General features: G+C 37.3%; 2 protein-coding genes across 2 annotated transcripts; both read right to left on the bottom strand.

The window, feature by feature from the left end:
• Positions 1 to 6835: 6835 nt before the first annotated feature.
• Positions 6836 to 8668, bottom strand: LOC128599740 (free fatty acid receptor 3-like). The gene has a single exon (XM_053611664.1). The coding sequence runs from the start codon at positions 8666 to 8668 to the stop codon at positions 7703 to 7705; it is 966 nt and encodes a 321-aa protein (XP_053467639.1). The 3' UTR covers positions 6836 to 7702.
• A 7426-nt stretch (positions 8669 to 16094) lies between these two features.
• Positions 16095 to 21555, bottom strand: LOC128599739 (free fatty acid receptor 2-like). The gene is made up of 2 exons (XM_053611663.1): positions 20794 to 21555; positions 16095 to 18838 (listed from the first exon to the last, which is right to left on the bottom strand). The coding sequence occupies exon 2, from the start codon at positions 18817 to 18819 to the stop codon at positions 17839 to 17841; it is 981 nt and encodes a 326-aa protein (XP_053467638.1). The 5' UTR covers positions 18820 to 18838; positions 20794 to 21555; the 3' UTR covers positions 16095 to 17838.
• Between the last annotated feature and the right edge of the window lie 5487 nt (positions 21556 to 27042).

Genomic DNA, 27042 nt, shown 5'->3' with positions numbered 1-27042 from the left:
GCCTCCCCGCTGACCCTTTGCTGGAGCTCGGCAGGTGAGCCCACCTCATGGGGCTCAGGTTCAAGCTCTGAGGTTACCCTGTCGGTCCCGGGCTGGGTCTCTGTACTGAGCACAAACTCCCCCTTGTACCTGGACTCCTCCTCCTGTTGGCGTGGCATGGCGTAGTCCTGCATGAACATAGGCGGTAAGTTGAAGCCCAGGTAATTCCTGGCGTCTTGCTGCTTTCGTAGCGCAGCTTGGTAATTGTCCGACTGTTGGCGCAACGTGGCAAAGTACTCCACTAACATTGGTGGCATCCTGACGCCCCAGTTATCCATCTTGGCGATCTGCTGCTTCTGATTGTTGGTCTTTCGTTCTGTCACAATTCGAGGTTGAGCCAGAAGCAGATGCAGATGCAGATAAAGACATTTATTTAAAGAAACGTACTAAGAAACAAATACACTATGACAACCTTGAAACACACTGTGGCAAGAAACAAACATCGAGACATGAACAACGGGAGTCTAAGACAACGAAAGACAAACACATACTGCAGACCAGGACTATATATACACACGAGTGCTCATTAACCAAAACGTGAATCAGGTGCAGGTGGTCATGTGACAACTAGAGCAGTGCAGTGGCTGATGGGAAGTGGAGTCCAGAGTCCCTTGATACGTGACACACAACACTTCTTGTTCACTACATAAGGCCTGTGCAAACATTAAGATAATGCGAAGTCTTGATGATATATTTGGGTTAGGTAAGACCTTTATGTTAGGTAAGGTTTTTGTTCATGGCTTACTGTTATGCACAGACAGACATATATATATATATATATATATATATATATATATATATATATATATATATATATATATATATATATATATATATATATATATATAATACTAGCAGGTTTTAGTATGAAAGGCAAAGAAATTATAGCAAATGATATCAGAAATGCACCAATAGTTTAATGTAGACCAATTGGACACCAGCCCTCCTCATTGTCATTAAAATTCCATTCATTTCACTTCAACCTGTTTGAGAAAATTCAGGTTATAAGTGAACAGTTGTTAACAGGCTGATCACACAATAAAGGTAAGACACAGAGGTTTATTTCCAGAATTTTTTCCAGAATCATATTAATTATGCAGTTAACTCTATATAGAATTGTGATTTCATGAATAATGAAATAATATGGAATTTAAGACTGATGTCCAAACCCAGAGTCTTCTTACTGTTGTTAATCAATGTGGTATTCCTGGCTCTGATGTCTCAACATGTTCAGGAGTGCTCTATATAATGATTTGACACTGTGATCTACAATGAAAACAGGAAACACTTACAGCATCTTTCATGCACCAGATAACATTATCTGAATGTTGTAATTCATGCATGTAACCAATTTCACAGAATAGACTTACTCCATAACATTACAGGAACTGAATACATAGGCCCAACCCCTTAAGAAAAAAGTAGCAAATCCAGTCTCTGCAGCAAACTATATATTAAAACGACATTTTAAAAATACACAGTTACTTTATATTCGACCTGAAAATGAATCTGCTTGATTAGGGAACGTCTATAAAAATGATATACGTTCGCCTCACACCTCCAGGGTCGGGGATTCGATTCCCACCGTGGCTCTGTGTGTGCGGAGTTTGCATGTTCTCCCCGTGCTGCGGGGGTTTCCTCCGGGTACTCTGGTTTCCTCCCCCAGTCCAAAGACATGCATGGTAGGCTGATTGGCATGTCCAAAGTGTCCGTAGTGTATGAATGGGTGTGTGAATGTCTATGTGATTGTGCCCTGCGATGGATTGGCACCCTGTCCAGGGTGTACCCCGCCTCGTGCCCGATGCTCCCTGAGATAGGCTCCAGGTTTGCCCATGGCCCTGAAGAGGATTAAGCGGTATAGAAGATGGATGGATGGATGAAATATCAGTAAAAACTGACAGTTAAGGAGAAACGTGGTTGTCCAAGCAAGATCTGAAAATCAAGAGAACTGATACTGTAGAATTACCATTACGCCTTGTAGAAATGCAAGCAAAATCTATGACATGATATGACAGCAAGGAACCCGCAGGAAGGTTTAACTGACACAGAAGAGGTGGTGTACCGTTTTACTGTGCAGAGGTGAATGGGAAAATAAATATCCAAAGGGGCAAGTGATGTTCAGACAAAAACTAAATATCAAGTAAATGAAAGAATAGATTAAAAAGCAAGCTACTGTACAACAATACTGATGCTCAGTACAAACAGTTGTGTAGTATTTCTGTAAAATAATGTTGCAACGATACACAAGAAAGCAGAAACACTTACTTCTTCTTTACCTACAAGAATACGCAATTTTCAACTTTAATTAAAATGTGCTGCATCACTGTTATGTAGACAAACTGTCAAATTGCCTAAATACTATAAGTGACGTTTGTTTCCACTTCATGTGACTTCATTACCTCCTGAATACGAATCTGTGTTCTAAAGAAAAACCTGCTGACATGTTTGGGGTTTGTTTTTTTTCTATTTACCTGAGAAAACAGACATGAGGAGCTGTTATATGATAAAGAAAGTACATAATATTTAGCCAGCTGTTAAGAAAATTATGTTTTATTTCTAATATGTATTATTTTACACATATTGTATTTTGTGTGCTTGATATTCTCACTGAAGTACCGTCCCTAGATTATAAGAATGATTTCATGTCTAATAAAGCATTTTATTTGTGGATGAAAAAATGTAGTTCACCATCAAAGGCTTTACTACGCTCTCAAGAAAGTTAATGGGTACTTTGGCCGCCTCCCTGTGGGAACCCTACAGCAATGTGTTTTGCCATCAGGAAGGGTTCCAAATAGAACCCAATTTTAAAATTTAGAACCTTTAATTTTCTAAAGAACCACTGATGAATGCTTTTTTCAAGAGTGCATATATTAACTCGGTAGGTTTGTAGTACAAACTCTAAATTATTGGTCTTTTTCTCTATTTAATACCTACTTTTCAATGGCTGAAGGGTTGGGGGAGGGGTATTTATTTAATTAATTAGTTAGTCATTTAGTTAGTTATTTTGAACTAGGAACTATACTACATTCCAGACTAAATGTCCAATACCAACAGACTTTACCTATCAGCCTTGCTTTTGACTAAATTGACCCTAGGGTTACTACACTCTTAGAAAAAAAGGATCCTTTAAGGGATCCTTGGATAATTAAGAGTTCTTAGCAACCAAAAATGGGCTCTGTGAGGAAACCTTTCTGAAAGGGTTCTCCCAAAAGGATCCTTAAGAGGTCTAAGGGCATACTCACACTAGACCTGGTTTATGGGGTTAGAATTGTTTCATATTTCCAAAAAAATACCGTCTACGCGAGCCAATCGGATGACGGCCACATTGCACTGACCAATCGTAGCACGTTCTTGCGCCAATCAATCATGTTTTGTTTTGCAATCAGGACAGGAACAGAGTCATATATTTGTGGATCGTAATCTATTTATTTGGAAATATGAAACACTTCTAACCCCATACTGGTTGCCTACTCCTTTCCAAAGCACGATTGTCTCCCCTCCTCACTCCCCCTACTGGCCTGCACTCACATTGCACTTAACGTTCTGTAAAATAAATATATAATAATAATTACCGTTGTTATGTATGCTTATTTTTTATGAGTTGTATCTATACATAATTGTCTTTTTTATGCAATACACCTTAAGAAGCTACATTTAAATATGTTATGTTAAATAAAGTTCATTATTACTGTGGCTTATTTGGAGTCATTTGTGGCACAGTGACACACAGACCCCTCACATGCCTAATAGATTGCCTAATAGATTTATCAGTTATACAACACTGTGATTTTCACTAACCATGCTGCATGTGTCAGAAGATTGTTTCGGAGGCAGCTGACAGTTGCATCATGTTTCGAGTTTCTTTATTATAAATTCTTTATTCTATTATTTTGAGAGCCGTAATCATCAAGATTAAAACAAAAACAAAAAAAAGGGCTTGAAATATTTCACTTTATGTATAATGAATCTAGAATATATGAAAGTTCTACTTTTTGAATTAAATTACAGAAAAAAATGAACTTTTCCACAATATTCACATTTTTTTTTAGATGCACGTGTAGATCTCAAGTCTTATGGCACATTCACATTATGAGGCCAATCGAGGCTAGTCAAGTTCAATTCAATTCAGTTTTATTTGTATATTCAGTTTTATTTTAACTATGGACATTGTCCCAAAGCAGCTTTACAGATATATATATATATATATATATATATATATATATATATATATATATATATATATATATATATATATATATATAAATTCAGGATATATATTTTAAGATTTTAATAAATGTATCCCTTGATTTCCCTTGAAGAAGAAGAAAGAAAAAAACAGAAAAGCTGGATACTTATTGGATACTTGTTGTTTTCACTTACCAGACAGTGCATACTGCATTTCAGTGTCTCTGTATGTGTACACTGAACAATGACAATAAAGTTGAATCTCATCTCATAAAGATTTTGAATAATTACAGACTGTAGGCCATTGTGTGCAATGCTGAACATGTATCTTACAAGGTATTATATTATTATTATGCAATGTTAAGTATCTACACTTATACACTATTTAGAGATTTTCAGCATGTTGTGTTTGTAGCTGGATGTAGTCGAGTGTCACGTAAGGCAAGGTTAGGCGAAAGTAAGTGCAGTTAAAAGTCTTTTATTTAAAGGCAGGCAGTCAAACCCAAAACAATGCGACTAAACACAGAAAGAGGAGGGTATAAATAGACAAACTAATCAAGTTGGAAACAGGAACATGTACAACCATCTAAAAAACAACAGACTCGTGGTTGTATTATAAATGCAATAAGGATTATAACCAGGAGTTTTGAATAGAGATGCTATAGAGTTTTGTTTTTGTTTTTTTGGATCATTAGTTTTGTTCAAGGCACTGGCATTTTCATCAATTGATGCTTTACTAAATAACTCTACAATGTTTAAATATTCTACACTGTACATCCACTGTATGTGTGCTATGAAATGTTGTCAGTGTTCTGAAAGTTGCGTTTCTATAATCTCTAAAACATGATATTATCAAACTAAATTAGGGAACATTACGTTATGTAAGTCATGGCTTTGCCCACACTGTCTTGCCCAGGTCCACCCTGCCATCTTCATGTTTTATCCATCCATCCATCCATCCATCCATCTTCTATACCGTTTTATCCTTTTCAGGGTCAGGGGAAACCTGGAGCCTATCCCAAGGAGCATCGGGCACAAGGTGGGGTACACCCGGGACAGGGTGCCAATCCATCGCAGGGCACAATCACATACACACTCACACACCCATTCATACACTATGGACACTTTGGACACTTTGGACATGCCAATCAGCCTACCATGCATGTCTTTGGACTGGGGGAAGAAACCGGAGTACCCGGAGGAAACCCCCGCAGCACGGGGAGAACATGCAAACTCCGCACACACAGGGCAACGGTGGGAATCGAACCCCCGACCCTGGAGGTGTGAGGCGAACGTGCGAGCCACTAAGCCACGGTGCGCCCTCATGTTTTATCACAGCAACAAAAATAAAAATTCCTATACGCATTAAAACATTGCAATAAAAAAATACATATCTGAAATTTTGATCCAATATCGTTGTTGTTAGATTTTATATAGAATCAATTCTGGTTTGGATTTGGTTATTTTAAATGAACACCTTTTTATAGTAGATTTCATGATTATTGAATTATGACATTAAGAACTATCCTTGAGAAAATGATACAATATTGCTCTGAAAAATGTTCATTCTGTCAAAATAATGCAATGGGAATATACTTATCTTTTTTGTCCATGACAAAGTGGACATATCTTGAGGTTGATTCACCACTTACTTATTTTTTTTTTTTTTTTTTACCTACCAAAATGCATCACTTTCAGCTTTACATGTGCAAGAAATATCCAAAAACAAATAAATCCCTGGATAAACACATGCTTAATTCCTCAGAGTGTAATTAGAATTATATTCATCCATCCATACATCCATCCATTTTCTGTACCACTTATCCTACACATGGTGGCTGTGAGCCTGGAGCCCATCGGGGGACAAGGCGGGGGACACCCTGGACGTGTTGCCAACCCATCGCAGGGCACACTCGCACACTCACACACCCATTCACACACTATGGACAATTTGCAAATGCCAATCAGCCTACAATGCATGTCTTTGGACTGGAGGAGGAAACCAGAGTTCCCAGAGGACACCCCAAAGCACGAGGAGAGAACATGCACACAGGACAGAGGCGGGAATCAAACCCCGGAGGTGTGAGGCAAACAATATATAATACATCGTTTCATTTTATTTCTAATATGTCATATTTTACATTTGTATTGCATTTTGTTTGCTTAAATTCTCTTACCATTCCTTTTACCATCATCCATTTGTATGTAATATTTTGTATATATCTAAACAGACCAATTCAGACCACATACCAAAGAAACATGAAATATAGCATTTTTAATAACTGTTTAGTTTCCCTTGATTTTCTAAACATGTTACGTTTATTTAGTTTACCGTCATGTGGGGGAGAATTATACGCCCATAAGACTTATGTCATATATAAGAAAAACATTTCATTTATGTGCTTCACCTCACTTTCCACTCCTGATATCAATGTTAATTTATATATATATAGACATGATTTTTGTGCCAGACAAATCTGTTATCCAAATTGAGCAAGCAACGGCTAAACAAGTTAAACAATCATTTTTATATAACAAATGAAAATAATTCTAACGAAGTGTTTGTTAATGTTTAATTACATAGACATAATTACATTTAGACAAATAGAGAAGGAATGCAAAGTGAAAAAAAAAAAAACAGGGAAATATACATAATGCATTTCTGCCATCATTAGATTGAAATTGAAATGATTTGTTGTTGTTGTTTCGTTAACAGTTTTACTTAGGGTAAAAGAAAGCTACTTTTATTCTATTAAACACATCAGTTTGCATGTACCACATCTCCAGTAATAAACTGAGGTACAGAAATGACTGTAATACAGTAAGTACATCCAATATAAGCTGTAGCAGTGGTAAAGCCCTCTATTTTTGTGATATCAGCATTTTAATACTGAAGAATCATAATATGTTTTGTACAATGAACAACTTAAATTTAAGTATGTATACGGCTATAAGCATGCAAAATACAAAAGCGGTAAAGGGTATTATATCAAGTCAAAATTGTAAAGTCTTCTACAGTATTGCACAGCAAAATCTCATATTATTCTTCATGCGCTGGCTTTTCATGGCATTCTGTGAATTTCCATTGTGTTTCCATCTTGAACCAAAGAGAAGCGCTACCCAAGCTCATTTAAAAGGGAAAGGCTTAGAAACCCAGCCAGTGATTGTGCACAGCCATGCACACAAATGTCACGGTCCATATTATACCATATTTGCCTTGATATCCATCTTTGAACATTGCTTGAACATGGGGAAAGTTGGAAGTTTAAACTCTAATAGTGCTTTTAAAGAAAGTTTGCATTGATCTCAGTGAACACTCAAGGTAAAGGGGTCCAAACACACACCGCAGGCTCAGAATTTATGCTCTCCAGGCAGGACATCTACAGCTGTGAGGTTTCTCGTAAACATGCTGATGAATAGAGTCACATCATCGATCCTGTCTACAACCTGTCTGCAATTCTAGACTGTGAAATGCTGTTCATTGAGAATTCTGTAATCTCTCCTTAACTGTAGAGCTTTTGAACAATCTCCAGAAGCAGAACACTTCAAGCCTCTTGATGAGTCCAGCTACGAACTTGGTAAATGTCTGTCGGAGCATGGAAGAGGAGAAATAAAAGATTAGTGGATCCACACAGGCGTTGAAGGTGATGGGAAGCAAAGTGTACACGCTCCAACTCGGACTGTGCCATCCAATAAAACCCACCAGATGGGACACATTGAAAGGCATGAAGCAAATTGTGAAGACCAGGAAGGTGACTAGAGCAAGCCCAATGGCCCTGCGGCGCCTCTTATAGTTAACGTTATGTAAGCGGGAAAGGATGAGAATTAACTTGATGTAGCAAAAGCTGCAGATGATAAAAGGGATGCAGAAAAGAACGATGAACAGCTCTAGCCGGAAAGGCAAAATGATCTCCAACTGCTTATCATTAAACATCATGTAGCAAGAGTCCCTAGTCACTGGCACATGTTGCGTGCCATTAGATATGTATTCCGATTCGTACTGCTTCACAATGTAGACAAAGCTGCAATGGGCCATGGTAACCACCCAGAATAAGACGGCAGCAATCACGGCATTGCGGGAATTATGATATTGTTTGTATTTAATGGGAAAGGCCACTCCCAGATAGCGCTCCACACTGTTAGCTGTTAAAAGCAAGGTGCTGTTATAGATGGTAGTGTATATGACATATCCCATCAGAGGGCACAGGAAGTAGCTCAGGGTCCATTTCATGTCAGCCGCCTCTTTCATGCGGAGTGGGAGGAAGATGTGAACGAGCAAGTCCGAGATGTTGAGGTTGAGCAAGAGTATGTCAAGGGGCTTAGCTTGCTGTTTTATCTTCTGAATGAAGGTGTAGAGAGCCAGCAGGTTGGCAGGGAGACCAATGATCTGAGTAATGCTGTCCACAGTCAGGACCAAATCACTGAGTGTTTTTGTCCAGTACATATTGTAGTTGATTTTTTTTTCCTCTCTAGAAACATAAACAATGTAAGAAAATTTGACAGAATGAGTTTCAGAACATGCACAACAGATGGACATTCATTTATTGTTCATGCAAGTGCAATCCTTGTTGCTACTTATTTTGTAACGCACTACTATTGACAAATAATGACAAGAAATATTATCCAAGCCTAATTTGTGCGCCGTCAAAAGTGCTTCTGCTAACCATCTGCAGAGTTGCCACCATTGCTAACAAAAGATCCTAGCAGGCAGAGAGAGAAAAGAACTAAATTGTACCAGAAAAACCTTGTGCATGGAACAGCAGTTTTTTTTATTATTATTATTTTCTACATGTGCACCAATAGTAAGAAAACAGTGACGCAAACATCTGTTAAGTACTGTTAAGTTTAACAGTAATCAGCAGTTCCTATTTATTTATTTATTTATTTATTTATTTATTTATTTATTTATTTCAAACAGACCACAGTCCTGCTTTCTTGTTTTCCACTGACTCACAAGATCAAAGCTGAATTTACAGGTCAATTTCACCTAGATAAAGTCACCACAAAGTGAAGCCAAGCACTACCAAAAGCAAATGAGGCTTTCATGTCCTACGTCCTTTCCCCTTCGGTGCTGCTCTAGCTGAAAAAAGCCAAAAAGCTGTAGTTTTCAGGTGTCTCCCATGTCGCCGTAGCAAGGAGTTATAAACTGTCAACGTTACAGCTAAACCATAGACGTTAGCAAATGTTTGGAATGCTCTGAGCACTTTCAGGCAGTAGGAGGATCTTCACTCTCCATATCAACAAGGTGTGATATGTAAAAGCATGCATTTTAACGTTGTCCGTTTAGAGTTGTCCATTTTTCCTGTGACCTCAATTGAGGAAGTAAATCTAGAAATCACACGGTGTAATGGGAAACATTTATTTAAAAGCATTTTCTAAATAAATGCTTGAAATCACATATTACAGAGGTTTTTTTTATTTAAAGAAAAACAGTGATCAGTAGACTGTCGAGGCTTTTGAATTTAACTCAGAGCTCATTTAAAGCGGATTACACTTGGATTACTTATCCGACTCGAATATGAGCCTCGGACTTACTGACAAATTCATTGCATCTCGATTTAAATGGTGATCATGCCATGCAAACAAACAAAAGGCATGTGTCCTTATACAATATTTGATCTGTAAGTAGAAAGGAAATGTATGCTATGAGATTATTAATATTCTTTCCTCATAACAGCTGTAGTCTTCTTTAGCCAATCTATCTATAGGTATTTATGAATTTATGCAAAGTATTTATCCTGTTATTGCAACTATTGTTTTTATTTATAGACCTACAGTCTACTGTTGCTTGTGTTTTACCATTTTTTTTTTACCAAATTATTGCTGTCACAATTACTTCCATATTATTTAGCTACAACGAATACAGTTATTACTATAGGAATCCATAACCAGGACGGTGCTACATTTTCAGAAACCTTTTCATGACATTCATAGAGAATAACTAAATAAGATGTTAATTAGGTGCGGACGTCCTTGGAAGGATGTTGCAACTGATATTATTTCATTTTCACTAAATTTTTCAAACCCAAGATGACACTTCATAGTATAAAAAAAAAAATAACTACATACCGTAATAACTCTTACCTTTGTTTGTCTGCGTGGTGAGATTTTTATCTAGCCACGGAACAGGCTGAGATTTTGTCATGCTGCATGCACTTTATGTAGTGATGCTGCAATAGAAAGAACAACACACACAGGAAAGAAGAAATGCTTGCTTCACCTTTTACCTAACTGCTTGCGTTCATTTACAAAATACGTTGTTTTAATCCGTTTTTCCTCAGCATTCTCCACACACATATATGGTTTTGTACAGAATAGACGATAACTCAGATGTAGCAGATTAGCAACAGAGCAGGTATGGCGCTATTACAAAATTACCCTAAGTAGCACTTAAACATCCATCCATCCATCCTCTATACCGCTTATCCTTTTCAGGGTCGCAGGGAAACCTGGCGCCTATCCCAGGGAGCATCGGGCACAAGGCGGGGTACACCCTGGACAGGGTGCCAATCCATCGCAGGGCACACAATCACATACACACTCACACACACACACACACACTACGGACACTTTGGACATACCAGTCAGCCTACCATGCATGTCTTTGGACTGGGGGAAGAAACCGGAGTACCCGGAGGAAACCCCCACAGCACGGGGAGAACATGCAAACTCCACACACACAGGGCCACGGTGGGTATCGAACCCCCAACCCTGGAGGTGTGAGGCAAACGTGCTAACCACTAAACCACCGTGCGCCCAGCACTTAAACAATAACAAAAAAATAAATAATTAAGGAACAAGAGTGTAAAGAAGACACACAACCAACTCAATTTTACTACAGAAAATGAATTCTGGTTCAAGAAAACATCAAACTAACACAAGTGGTGCATAGGATGTGGCACAAAAGCATACATTTTCTTATATACCACAGCACTGCTGAATTCTCGACTCTGATTGGTCAGAAGGTGTTGACTAACTGTTTCTATGACAAGAGTACTGGCTGTAATTCAACTCATGAGTTGAGTCTAAAAATTGATCATTTTTATAATAACAGCTCCTTCACTGACTTATATGCACTGTCTATTGGACGCACCCCATGAAATAAGGTTTAAAAACTGTGTTGTTATTTTACAAACAAGTATAAACTGGTTCATACGGTAACGTTTTCTGTAGGAACATATTGATTAAGCGCTACTGGAAGGAGTCTTCAGTGTCAACTATTTGTAACAGTCAGTTTTCTGTAACAGGAAAGTCTTCAGGACTACGGGGTTCAAAATTATATATTTTTTTTCTTATGTAAAAATACAGAAAATAAAGAGAGGGTTTTGAGGGAATGTTAACAGGAATTAACTTGTTTCACAACATTCAGTGTAACTATTAATGGATTCAAAAGTATGAAGTGTTGTCGGAAATTTATAACAAATTGTAATCGTTGTAATGCGGTTGTATAAGATGAATTAAACATTTTGGAATGAGCTTATATTAGCAAATGAATCGACTTCAGTGTAGTAACAGTAACGTCGCGTCATGTCCGGACATGCCACACATGGCCAGACATGTCCAAACACCTATAATTATGTTGACCTTAATTACATATGACCCAGACATGTCCAAATTGGTCAAAAAGTTGACACACACGGGAAAGACGAAACACTTCTTTTTTACATTCCTTTCCAGAATGCCTTTTTACTTGTGCTCTATTAGTGATGTATACTGAGGACTATTATTATGGCAGTCCTGATGCAGACGTTTGGTCAAGTTGCTTAAATATGGTCAACGATATTTTTCTACTGAAAACCATGAGACGTCATCACTTCCAGAATACAAAGCTTGTCTGCCATGATGAACCTGTTGACATAAATGAGAACCTGGTTGCACAAGAGCATTTTGCTTGTAATACAGCACTTTTTGGGTAAGAGTCTACCAGCTTACCACATCCTGATTTAGTCATTCTATACCACTCTTCCATAAATGCTCAGATTGTGAAGGGCTCTCCTGTGCATGACCCTCTTCAAGTCATTCCACGGGTTTTTGGAACGGTTTAGATCTGAGCTCTGATTGGACCATTCCGAAACGTTGTTCTCCTCTTCTCTCGAAGACGTTCCTTTGTTGACTCGAATTTGTGCTTTGTGTAATTGCAATTGTAGAAGGCGAAAATTTCCTAGAAACCTGCACATTTTATGCCAAAATACATTTGTGTTACATTTGGAGTTATCTATGATTCCCAGCTGAAGAGAAGCAGCGCCATAGCATGATGCTGCCACTACCATGCTTCACCATGGTTATGGCATTCTTTGGGCGATAAGCTGTCTTGTTTTGTTTTGTTTTTTTGCACCAGACAGTGAGATCTTGAACATGCTTTCTATGTTCATTGCAGACCATGGCTTCAGCAGTAGAACGGAACCGAGAATATGTCACGAATATCCTACAGAAACAGCGGGTCTTTATTTGGAGTTAATCAGAATCACTGCATTGATGACAGCTGTATGATAATTACTTTTAAACATGAGGTTAATGCTGATTGGTTCATTCTGAGCACAGTCACATGCCCTGTTATAAAAGGGTGTGCACACTTATGCAACCAGGTTATTATTTTTTTCTTTTTATTTCCTTGAAACATTTGTAAACTTTAGGGGTGGAAAAAGATCTGACGCTATTTATCTTTGCATCACAAAAACCTGTCATTTTAACAGGGCTGTGAAGGCTTTTTACAGCCACTGTATAATCATCTGTATAAACAGATGGGCGAGAAATTAATGGAAAAACTGTTGGGCCTCCATGAGTCATAAGAATAAGATGTTAGTTAATAATTAATTGTTTTTCTAAGAGAATTAGTTTGTGTTCTTTGTTTGTTTTGGGATCTTTCCACTTTTTTAACATTGCTAAAACTACATCCCACTAACCTGCTAATTAGCAACATCAGTAAAAATAAAAATTAACAAAAAAAAGCGCTTTCCTGCATTTTTCTTTATCTAAATATATCATTCAGGATCAATCTCTACAGTGAGTTATGCTTTCATTCTTTGGGACGGTGCAAACATCTGAAACATCTGTAAAAATTCTCCTTCTGTATGACTTATTTTGAATCATAGTTTTATATGACTACTTCAAATCGGGTGCCAAATAACACTTCAAGAAGCATTCTTACAAAAATATTCATAAATAATTGAACTTGAGCATTCACAACATGGAGGTCGAGACGGATGCAGTCGCAGTACAGACGTTTATAAGCCTACTTTATTAAGAGGCAGGCAGATATATCCAAAACACGAATGGCAGAGTCAAGGTCAAACACAGGTGTGGGGCAAGCGATCAGGAGTGTACACAGAGTATACTACACATTAGGGAGACAACCAATGACAAGACAAGGGAGGAGACAGGACATGAACCAAAACAAAACACGCATGGTAATGTAAACAAAGACATAAGGACATAATGCATGCAACGCGAGGGGGAAAATCCCTGAAACAGATACCTTGTTTGATGGTGCTAATATTCAAAATTCCAAAATTGAAAGGTCACATGACACCTAGAAAGGTCTACAAAAACACACACACACACACACACACACACACACACACACACATTAGTTAAAGGTGAAGGGAAATTCCATATTACAGCTTTGCATGCAGTAATCAAACCCAGGGGCAAATTGCGACTCCTCCCCTGACATTTCGCCTGATACACTCACTCGTCTTGCTCTGATAGATGATTTGATGTGATAATCACACCGTCCTGCTTTTTAACTAGTAATTATTCTGAAGTCCGGCGTGTCCATGAGGAGTTTGAGCAATCAAAGGGCTGCTTATCAGTGCAGATCCAGAGGCAACTTCTGATGATTTTCCTGGTGATTGAGAGTCGGCCAGACCTTTACACATGGGTGTGTTCATGCCATCAACCTTTAATGGTGTATGTGTGTGTATGTGTGTGTGTGTGTGTGTGTGTGTGTGTGTGTGTGTGTGTGTGTTGCATGTATACAATACAAATTTATATATTTGCTTTTGGTTTTGTCTCTGAAACCGCAAATCACTTTGCTGTTTTAACAGCCGTGAGGAATAAGTGGCGAAATAACACAATAATAAGGAGATTATCAAAGCCAGCTCTAAGCAGTCGCTTAGGGCCCCTGAGCCACCAGGGGGTACTGTAAGAATGATTTGTTTTTTCTTAATACTTATTTATTCTTTCATGCTAATAAATAAGGAAGAAAACATGACATGGTGTGCCGTTATAAGAAAATAATAAATCTTCATTATTTTACTTCTTTTATACTACAGTGCTTTTCCAACTACTGTAGTTTTTTGTTTATTAGTAAACAGCATGTTGTGCTTTTTAACCGTTTATTGTTACATTTAATGGTGTAGAACATCCACAAGATGTCCAAGTTTAGTTCTTGTTGACATCAATAATCCGTCGTTCTCTCACCAGCCCCTCTTCTTCCTCTCATTTGAAGTGAATAAGAGGAAAAATTCATTTTATGTTAGCAAGAAACCATCGAGTCCTCTGTCCTGAAAGAGTCCTGTATTGGAAAACTTACTGATTTACAGAGTTGGCACTGGAGACTCCTTCCTTTAATGTTAAATATACATCTCCTTTCAGCAAACTTCACCATATCAATGATTGTGTTTTTCTTTTATATGAATTGACTATTAAGCTTAGATAACAGCCATAGCTGCTGTTATCAAAAATGAATCAAGACCTTCTGACCAACTAGATTTAAGAATTCAGCAGTGCTGTGATAGCAATAAGGAAGCCCATGGTTGTTACAATGGTGCAGGCTGGGAAAGATTGGGACCAAGTATGTTGTCACTTAGGACACCCAAAATTTCAGAAACAGACCTGGTTATGTTCATGATGATAACACTGTACAACGAGGCTCTGATACTATTCTACACTTTATTGGCTCCCTCTGCTGGACATCTTCCAAGCTTCTTCATCTGGTTTTACTTTCACAGACACAATAGCAGCATTGAATTCCAGGCATCAAGGGAGTAATTTACTTTAAACCAATTTCTCCTTACAGCAGATGTAATTTCGTAACCGAGATGATTTTACAATAAAAAACATCCGCCATTTTAAATGACTGCTAAATGGAAAAAAAATTTCTGGCACATTCTCTCAGTTAAGTGGTAGTGTTGTAGTGATTACTCTCTAGGCTGTCTCATAAACATGATACCAACTACTGAGTAGTATGAAATTTGACAAATTTCCAAATAATAAACCTTTTTTATGAGAGAAGAATTATATTCTTTCTTTGAATTTCTATGTTAAAAAAAATGTATTTTAAAAAGAGCAGGGAACATCATTTATTACAGAACCATTCAAAAATAAAGTATGTGTTATATTAAAAACCATATATCAGTTTAATAATGCAGATACTGTGATTTGATTTAGATGTCCACTCTTGGTGGGCTCACCACCAATACAATGATTCTGTGATTACGGAAGTAATCCTGATTATACTGTACATGCTGCCCTGTCAGGGCTGGCTCACAAAATATGAGTATTCTTTGTGTATAAACCGTATGCTAACATCATGATTATGGCAATAATCCAGGTTATGCACATTGCACTGTCTGAGTCTGCTGACCCAGAGTGAGACTTTTGTCTTGTTGTGCTGTCTTTTACTGCAGGTTGATTTAACTGGCCACTCCTGGCTGGCTCACCCAGACTACATAAGGATTCTTGGAGTACAGCCTGTATGCTAATATCATGATTATGGAAATAATACAGACTTTGGATGGTGCCCTGTCTGGTCCTGCTTTCAAACCAGGTAACCGTTTTATTCATACTTGCCAATTATATACAGATTTTTTAAATGATATAAAAGGATTCTTCAATTAAAAATAAATCAGTCAGAAAATGGCTTGACGTATTTATTCAAATAACATCTCAAAGAACTATGATGCAAATTGGAAGTGGCTAGAAAAAAGCGCCTTCGAATGGTAAGTGGAAATAGCACAAAAAATAGAGCTGCCATTTTAGTTCACACTGTGGTAATGGGCCATGTGTGTATTTCTTTCTCCTCACCGTCCTGTGGTTCCAAAATGTTAAGCCATTACCTCTGACACTGTACTTTCTCACACTTTGAGTGCCTTTCTCTGTGTGTCACATGTAACTATAAAAGTAGATCATTTTATCCTTTATTTGTTTTTAAAGATAAGACTATCTCATGGTTTGACAATATTCTCTCCTTGACACAGCTGTCAGGATTAACCTTTGAAAAGTAGGTCCTGATAACTTTTTCAAGAACATGCTCAATTTTATACACAGTGAAAGTGTCTAGACAGTTGAGTCACATTGCAAGATTAATGACAGATGGTAATTCTAAACTCATCATGGACACTGATCCCTCAGGAATAATAATCATATACTCAATTAGACACATAAATCATTAAAAAAAAATAAAACATTCAGAAAAGTCTTTAGAAATGCAAAAACATTGAAGCACTTTTTTTTCAAAAGTTAGCAAAAACAAGCATACTAACAATATAAACTATAGCAAGTAATTCAAAATAACAGTTTTTGTAGAAGCAAAACATCAAAAAGCTAAAAAGTTCTGCATTACTGCTCAACTAATACTGATTGTAAAGGAGAACACAGTTCTGAGCAGGTGAGTAGAGGGTACCATAGAGGGCAAACTGTCTCAGTGGTGTAGCCAGGAATTCATTTCAAGGTGGGGTGAAGAAATATGCTATGCATTTGGGTGGATGCCAGATAATAGTAGAAGCAGTGGTGGTGTTCTTAATTGTCGTGTAATTATTTAAGCCAGAATGTACAGTCAATCAATCATTTCATACTAATAATATCAGTATGGATAGGAATTAAATTACCTTTATGACAGTTCCACAGGAAATGATCAAAATAACATGCTAGTAATAAGGGGAAATTTGTAATTTACCTAAAAAAAATCAAACCTTCTTTTTTTTCCTCCTGCATTGCACCTCCAGCATTTGATTGGCTCTCAGCTTAGCTAGGGTAATAAACTGACTATCCATTCATCCATCCAACCAACATGAAGACTATCTTAGGGAACTCGGGGCACAAGGCGTGGGTAACTTTGGATGGGGTGCTAACACACTCACACACCATGGACAATTTGGAAATGCCATTCAGCCTACAGTGCATGTCTTTGGAATGGGGGAGGAAACTGGAGTACCAGGAGAAAACCCCTGAAGCACACTACCACAAATTCTGAACATGCAAACTCCAAACCCCTAACTCTAGGTGTGCGAGACAAACGTGCTAACCACTAAGCCGCCATGCAACCTACTAACTGGCTTTCTCTTAAACAGAAAAGGCATGATCCTGATTGGTTAATCCAGTTCCTCAGCTGGTAGGAAACATGTGATTAACAAACGAAAGGTCTGATTCGTTTGACATTTTGGGTGGTTATACACCGTATATAGGAATGTAATGATTACCTGTTATGAACGTCATTATCGTGTGCAATTACTTTGAAAAACAATGGTATATCATTCACGTGTGTCGTTTGAACCATCCACCAATAGCTATTGGAAATCTTTCTGGGGGTTTAAAATGTGAAACCGCCCCTAGACACACATCTGACTGTGTAATCGGGGTTAAATTATACTGCTCATCAACAATTGTACGACTCTATATCGTATCATTGGAACTCTGTGTTCTCTCCTCATAAGCAGTAGAGCGGCCTAATTGCAGACAGTTGCATTTCTGACCAAAGGAACGGTTTAGCCAATTGAGGAACCGTTGAATTATGTCGTGGAAGGTCTCCCGAACTGCTGATGAAGAGAAATAAAAGATAAAGGGATCCAAGCAGGCATTGAAGGTGCTGGGTAATACTGTGTAGACTCTCCAGGGTGGACTGTACCATCCAACAAAACCCACCACATGGGACACATTGAACGGTATAAAGCAGATGATGAAAACCAGGAGGGTGACTAGAGCAAGCCCAATGGCCCTGGAGCGTTTCTGAGGGTTGAAGTTAGGTAAGCGAGAGAGGATAATGATGAAGTTGATGTAGCAGAAGCAACAGATTAGAAAAGGAATGCAGAACAGGACAATGAACAGCTCAAAACGGACAGGTAAGAGCAGATCCAGCTGTTCCTTGGTAAACTCTTTGTAGCAGGAGGACCTGTTGGACAGATCTTTGAGGGTGTTATTGCTGTGTTTATGGTACTCCACAATGTATACTATACTGCAATGGCCCATGGAAAGCACCCAGAACATGACACTGGCGATCACGGCATATCGAGGATTTCGCTTCAGTTTGTATTTGATGGGGAAGGCTACTCCTAGATAGCGCTCCACACTGATAGCCGTTAAAAGCAAGGTGCTGTTGTGGATGGTGCTGAAGTAGATGAATCCCGAGAGTGGACAAAGGAAGGGGCTCAGAGTCCATTTCATGTTGGCCGCCTCTTTTATACGCAACGGGAGGAACAAGAGGAAGAGAAGGTCAGATGTGGTAAGGCTGAGCAAGAGCACGTCTAGAGGCGTAGCACGCTGTTTCACCTTTCGGATAAACGTGTAGAGAGCCAGCAGGTTGGCAGGAAGACCAGTGATCAGGGTGATGCTGTCGACAACCAGGACAGAATAGCTAAGCTCTCTTGTCCACAACATGGTGACTATTTTAGATAATCTGTAGAAGAAAAACAAAATCATAATAGGAAAACTGAATTCTTTTCAGTCTACACCATGTATACTGTTATTGAGTACTGAGACAAAAGATGCACAACCGATGAGAAATTTTGTAATTCAACAGCCGTTATTGCCAGCCAACACTGTAACAAATAAGACTGAGATTAAAGAATAAAAGCCGACTAACAAAGGCAGTCAAGTTGAAAAAGAATCATAAAATAGGTTTCTGAAAAAAGAGGCTTGTTTGCGGTAAAGGTGCCACACTTTTAAAGTTTTCCAGAGTAATAATGAATAAATGTTTTCCAGAGTAACAGACACACACACACACACACACATATGTATATATATATATATAAGTATTATTATATTATTATAAGTATATATTAATACATATTTCCCTCATTAAAATGCAAATCAATTTATAACATTTTTGACATGTGTTTTTCTGGATTATTTTGTTGTTATTCTGTCTCTCACTGTTCAAATAAATCTACCATTAAAATTATAGCCTGATCATTTCTTTGTCAGTGGGCAAACGTACAAAATCAGCAGGGGATCAAATACTTTTTTCCCTCACTGTATATATATATATATATATATATATATATATATATATATATATATATATATATATATATATATATATAGTCAGGTCCATAAATATTTGGACAGTGACACAATTTTAGTTACTTTGCCTCTGTACACCACCACAATGGATTTTAAATGAAGCAATCAAGATGTGATTGAAGTGTACACTTACAAGCGGTTTAACAGAAATATTGCATTAACTGTTTAGGAATTACTGTAATTTCTTGCAGATTCCCTCCATTTTCACAGGCTCAAAAGTAATTGGACAAACTAAAATAATCATAAAGATTAGTAGTATTTTTAATACTTGGATGCAAATCCTTTGATTGAAGTCTGGAACCCATGGACATCAACAAATGCTGAGTTTCCACCATTGAGATACTTTGCCAGGCCTTTACTGCAGTCGTCTTCGGTTGCTGCTTGTTTGTGGGTTGTTCTGCCTTCAGTTTGGTCTTCAGTAAGTGAAAAGCATGCTCAGTTGGGTTGAGGTCACTGGACATTTAAGAGCATTTCATTTCTTTGCCTTAAGAAGCTCTTAGGTTGTTTTTGCATGTTTTGGGTCATTATCCGTGTGTACTGTGAAGCGCTGTCCTATCAGTTTTGCAGCATTTGACTGAGTTTGAGCGGAAAGTATAGCTCTATACACTTCAGAATTCATCCTGCTACTTCAATCAGCTGTCACATCATCAATAAGCACCAGTGACCCAGTTACATTGATAGCCATACTTGCCCATGTCATAACACATAACACTTTCGAACATGAGCCCTTCCTTTCCTTCTCCATACTCTTCTCTTCCCATCATTCTAATACTAGTGAATCTTACATTAGAACTGGTCAGGATTTTTTTTAGCAAAGTCTAATCTGGTCTTTCTGTTCTTAAGTGAATACCAGAGGTTTACATCTTGAGGTAAACCGACTGTATTTCCATTCATTAAGGTGTCTCTTGATTGTAGACTTTGATGAAGATGAAGAGATGCCTATCTCCTCAAGAGTGTCCTTGACATAGGTAGATGTTGTGAAGGCGTTTATCTTCAACAACTCTGACAGGTCTGTTTTGTTTTTTCAGCCTAATGATGGCCTCCTTCACTTGCATCGACACCTCTTTGGACCGTATAATAAGAATTCCCATAAACAGCTACCAAATCCAAATTCAATGCCAGACCTTCTATCTCCTTAATCTGTCATGAAGTAATGAAGACACAACCCACACCTGGCCATGAAACTGTGAGAATGAGCCTGTGAAAATAGAGGGGTTCCATGTCTACACTTCAACCAAAAAAAAAAAATCCTATTTAGTTACATTACTTAAAAATCAACTAAGAGTCAATAACAAAATGTGCAGCAAATATGAAGAACAAATTCCTTACCTTCAGCTGAGCTGTGAAGTTCTAGTGTCTGATGTAGACACGCCCCCTCAACCACTTTAAATCTCTTTCCTGGTGCTGTAATGCCACATGCACACCAAGGGTTACTACAGTACGACAGATGTTAGACTATACCACACGGTTGTCTAAAATAATGAGCTATGAAAGATGCCATTATGAATCACCAAAGAATAGACATACAGAAAGATATAGAAAGCAAAATTAGAACAGAGAGTATCACTTTGCATAGCAGGAAACTGTTGTTCTGGTGATCACATATGTGGTGTTAGCTAGGAAGTCTAAATATAAATCTATTTCTAGGAAGGGGTAACATGGTAGCATTAACTGCAAACACTCAGAGGAAGAGACCTGATGGTGTCAAAAATGCTAATTCTATTATTTTTGCTGCTTTTATGGTTAAAGATATGATTTAAACACATTAAATCTGGTAGCAAGATAGTCAGCAGTGTGATGATGGTGCAACAACAGTACTGATCACAGTTTTCATTTTTATTAACAATTTTTTTTTAAAAGACTTTCTGTTTGCAGATGCGAAAGCAGACACTGATGACTCACTGCACATAAATAAGCTTGTTGAGACTTAGTTACATTAGTTACCTACAATTTGACGCAATATGACGCAGAAACATTTATTTGAGAACATATTAATAACATAGTAAAGTATATTCCATATATAAGCGACCTTGGGTTTGAAAAAAAGCAATTACGTTAAAGGCACTACACTTAAATATGACCCTAATTCCAAAAAAGTTGGGACGCTGTGTAAAATGTAAAGAAATGTCCATAAAAACCGAATGCAATGATTTGCAAATCTCACAAATTCATGCTATTCACAGTAGAACATAGAAAACATATCAAATGTTTAATTTGAGTAAATATACCATTTTAAGTGGAAAAAATAAGGTCATTTTGAATTTGATGGTCGTAACACATCTCAAAAAACATGTTTACATTTTACACAGTGGTCCAACTTTTTTTTGGATTTGGGGTTGTAAGTCATTTCATTGTATGGTTTATTTGTGCAGCTAGTCTCTTACAATTTCTATGAAGATGCGAAGAACGGATTTCGACAGGGCAAATCTAGATTTTCCAATAACACAACTTCCTGAGTGTGAGTGTTAGTTCCTGTTATCACTTAGTAACTACAAACAGTGGTTTCTTCGCCAGCTTCTTTTTTCCTTCTTTCTTATCATCTTGCTGCTAATAATGTTACCAAGAAACCCTGAGAGAAATTTGCCATGAGCACATCTCTCACGTCAGAAAGTAACAGCTTTGCTATTGACCAGTCCTGAGTCTAGAGACTCCTTCCAAAAATAGCAAAAAAAAAAAAAAAGCTTAGAATCGATATCGTATTAGAAGTTGAGTTACAGCCAGAATTAATGTCAGAGCTGCTGTCAAAATCAAGCGGTGATGTGATGTAATGCATGATACGTAACACATAATTAGGTCGTGGTCCGGTGTGTCATCAATACCAAACTGTATTTTAAAGTGCACTTTTTAAATTATACCACACTAAAAAATGTTATGACCTGCTAACAAACGTTTTGCATATTAATACTGAATTTAACTAAATCCTTTACCCTTGGGTCAGTACATTATAAGTCAATAAGTATAAGTTCACATCACACTTGAGTGCAGTAAAAGTGGGGTCCAAGGGTCCAAAATTTGGAGACCACTAGTGAAAATGCTACTATTTTGTATTCTTTTCTAAGAGTCTTTAAACGAATTTCAGAAGTTCTTAGTATTTCTTAGTTCCAGTTTTTGCATTAAAGACAGCGTGCACTCTGCACTGACCGCACAAGTTTGTGCAAAACATTTGAGTGTCATCTGAACACGTTTGTCAATGAAAGGGATGAGACTCAAGGAAAATCTGACCTTAAAAATTTGACAAACTTGCTTGAATTTAAAATAGCGGCCTAGAAACAGTGTAGAATCTTGAATATTTTCTTCTTCATCGTACTTTTCATAACTTTACTCTGTTTTCGGTGTTTCAAAATACTTACAGTGGGGGAAATAAGTACTGGATGTGTCAACATTGTTTTCAGTAAACATATTTCCAATGAGGTTATTCGCATGAAAGCAGTATTAAGAACTTAAGAAATCCGGAAATATAAAGAATTCACAACATTACAGTCCATAAATAAAGTTATGTGTAATAAAGTGGAATGACACGGGGAAAAAAAAGTATTGAACATGCTAACTGGAACTTATTTAATACCTGTATTTAATACCTTTGTGTGTAATGACAGCTTCAAGACGCTTCCTGTATGAAGAAATTAATCGGCTGCAGTATTGAGGTGCTGCTTTTTCTTAGTGTGTTTTCCCGTGTCATTCCACTTTATTACACATAACTTTATTTATAGACTATAATGTTGTGAATTCCTTATATTTCCAGATTTCTTGAGTTAATACTGATGTCTGCTGAAAATTTCATATGAATAATTTCCTAATTGGAAATATATTTACTGAATAAATGGTATATGGCACACTTATATAGCACTTTTATCCAAAGCCCTTTACACTCTCTCATTCACCCATTCAAACACACCAATGGCAGCAGAGCTGCCATGCAAAGCACTAACTTGCCATTGGGAACAATTTTTGGTTCAGCATCTTGCCCAAGGACACTTCGGTATGTGGAGTCACGGGAATCGAACCGCCAACCCTACGGTTAGCGGACGACCCGCTCTACCACCTGAGCCACGGCCACCCGGTTCCCCTACTGTAAACATTTAATGTTGTTTCAGAGATTTGGATATATGAATGTACTGTATGTCTAGAATGCCATGGAAACAAGGGTTTTTTTTGTTGTTTTTTTTTTGATTGTTTGTTTGTTTTTAATGGGAACCTTAAAACTGCCTAATATAATCCTTTAAAAAAACCTTTAAACCCTTTTTTAAAAAAAACAAACAAAAAACAATACAACATTGCTTACAACAACATGCAGTTCTTATAAAGCTTTCATTTCCTGTAGAATTAATGGCTAGTCTAAACCTTTGATATGGTTTACCACAATCTCTATATGACTACTCCATCACACACAACTTGGAAACCATCTGACTTATTTATCTGTATCATCTAACATGTTTGGTGGTGTGTGTTTATTCATTAATCTGTTGTAAACCAATACTTATATGTAATATATTAAATATATATTGCAATATGAATTATTGTAGTACTTTGGAAATATGAATGACATTGCAATGTGCAATATATTCAATCTCAACAAGGTTTGAAAAATGTATCCCTAAGTTTTATACATTTTATAAGTTTCTAGATTGGTTTAATTTATAAACTAACAACTGTGTATAAGTGAAACATCATTATTTTTGTTATTAATAGCAGCTAGGAGTATTTGTTATTAATAACAGAAGTAGTACTGTTGAATAAGTTGAATAAAATCTAAAACTAAGAGATTACGTTTCAGCACTGAATCGTCTACAATTTGAGTAGAAGACTTTATTACCATGATATTATTAAAGCAGTCATTCAAGAGTGAATATATGTCTGATTCTTGCAGCTGAGAAAGAGGAGAATTCTTACCCTCAGCTGAGCTGTGATAGTCTCTGATGTGGTCACAGCACTCAAATGCTCTTCAGTGACACTACAATCTCATTTGCAAACCAGCTGTGTTATTACAGTAACCTTAAACTTTTTTTTTAAAGACAATTTCCATGTAGGAAGCAACATTTGAAGAAAAAAAAAAAAAAAAAAAAAAAAAGTGCAGTGTTATATTACATTAATATTACATTTATAATTCGTTTAGCAAATCTTCACCAATTTAATGAAAGATCTGAAGAACACATTTCTTACAGTACTTACACCACTCAAACACTTTAATACACTATAATTATGCTGCATATGTTCACCTGCAGGGTTTGTGCACAAACTGAAATAATAAAAATACACAGAAGTCCTTCATTAAAACTAGACAAGATTCAGAGAAGACTGGAAAGGACTAGAAAACACAAGAACACAAATCATTATTGCCTTGCGGTTGTAATTAACGTGAACGAGGTGGATTATTTACTCTGTCATCCTCCTTTTCCTTAAAATAATGGCTTTGAAGGAGAAACTAAAAGTAGACAGATGAAGCACACATTGTCCCATCAAAGTACAAATGACACAAATCGACAGGCGACAGAGCTGTGTAGTAATGTTGGGGTTTGTTTGTTTTTTATACTTCTCTTTTTTTGCATGTTAAGCCCATGTGAAATTGTTAGTTTATGAACTAATATACAATTGTCACAGATTCTCTCTGTACACTGTGGTTTCCACAGTGATAAATGCTACCTGCTCATGTTTGTTTTGGTTTCTATTTTAGTCATGTCTCCACCCCTGTCCTGTCATTAATTTGTTACTCCAGTGTGTTCACCTGTACTGTGTTATTTCATAATTCGTTTGCCTTTTCATATCCTTTGTCATTATTCGGCACAAAGTCTTCCCATGCACTGCTAGCGTTAAATACTAGCCTTGGTTTACATATATCAAAACATATGTCTAATTCTGTAGCTTCCTTGTTTTGACCCTTGTTTGTTTTCCTTGTTTCCTGCCTGGTTTTAACTAAGAATTGTTTTTATTTTATTTGTCCGAATGTAGCACGTCAAGTTCTCTCACGGTACGTTACCACCGTTATATAAGTAAAACATTATTTATATCAAAATAGTAGTAACAGAAGTAGTTGTGAGGTGCGTCACAATCCTTTTATAATTTTAAGTAAGAAATAGAATTCTTACCGTCAGCTGGGCCGTGACACTCCTGATCACTGATGTGATCATTATCTCAGAATGAATGAGAATTAAACCTAATGAAAGTATAATAAGAAATTAAATATATATATTTTTCTCAATTAAAAAGAAATACCCAAAACAAAGTCATGCAGTCTAACACAGAATAAAAATTAAAAGTCATTAAAGGATATAGACTATTATAACCTTGAGATCTAACAACTTAGTTGATTTCCTCTTTTCACTTTTGCTCAGTCTTACCCAGTAAGTCTGCATAAATTTACTTCTAGGGCAGGGGTAGCACTGTTATGGTTTCGTGTTAGTGGGAGGAAATTTGGGAATTTAATTCCCAGGACTGCCAGAGAGCCACTATTTAGCACTTAACCCTAAACCGTTCAGTATGCTTATACCCTCGGATATTGATTTGAGCCTTGTATGCTTTGTTACTTTAGTTTTATTTCTTAAGTCCGTTGTGTATCACAAGGAGTAACATTCTTTATGTCTCAGCACCTCGACACAGTGGTATATAGGAGCGGAAAGGATAAAAATATACATATATAAATAGTAAATAAGATAAGCAAGATACCCCACACAGCATGAGGAGGTGAATAAATATGCATATAAAAAGTGCATATGCATGAGTGAGTGCACGGGCTCCTAAGAGCCTTAGGGTACTGTGGAAAAAAATCTATATGTAATCACAAATATTGTTACAGAATATTTTATTTTAGGCTGCATAAATAGCATGAACATCCTTTAAAGGAGAACTTGTCCGTTACAACGGACAAAATAAGTTTGTTTTTGACAAGACTACACTGAGGGCTTGTTATTACAAGAAAGAAAACAACTCCTCAGATAACTTTGCTTGTTCATATCAGTTCAGAAATGAAGAAGAAGAAAACAAAAGCTTTGGTTCCCCTTTTCAGTTTAAGAGAGAGTCTGCATTTAACATACCAGTAAATCCATAACCAGTAAATCCTTCATTTAGACATTTAGATTTATCACAATTTTAACATAGGACAGCACGGTGAACCTTTAGGTGTATTGCTGTCTCAGGGAGCACTGTGGCTTAGTGGCCTCGCACCTCCGGGGTTGGGGGTTCGAATCCCGACTTCACTCTGTGTGTGAGGAGTTCTCCCCATGCTTCGGGGGTTTCCTCCGGGTACTCCGGTTTCCTCCCCAAGTCCAAGGGCACGCGTTGTAGGCTGCTTGGAATTTCAAAATTGTCCGTAGTGTGCGAATGTGTGTGCGATTGTCCCCTGTGATGTATTGGCACCCCGTCCAGCGTGTTCCCTTCCTGCCCTGAGTTCACTAGGATAAGCTCCAGACAAGTCTTATTTTATTTAAGTGAAGAGTTCTGACCTGAGCTGGGCCTGATGACTGATGTAGTCATCTCATTTAAGCACTTTAATTCTCTTCAACGATGCCACAAGACCGTATGCACAATAGCATGTTTATACGCATAATGTTGGCCTAGTTTTCCAAAAGTTAAAGTTAAGATCCT

The sequence above is a fragment of the Ictalurus furcatus genome, chromosome 23 (genome assembly GCF_023375685.1).
Source record: "Ictalurus furcatus strain D&B chromosome 23, Billie_1.0, whole genome shotgun sequence".
Classification (NCBI taxonomy): domain Eukaryota; kingdom Metazoa; phylum Chordata; class Actinopteri; order Siluriformes; family Ictaluridae; genus Ictalurus; species Ictalurus furcatus.
Note: the sequence above shows the minus strand (reverse complement) of the source record. Positions and strands in the feature narration are given on the sequence as shown.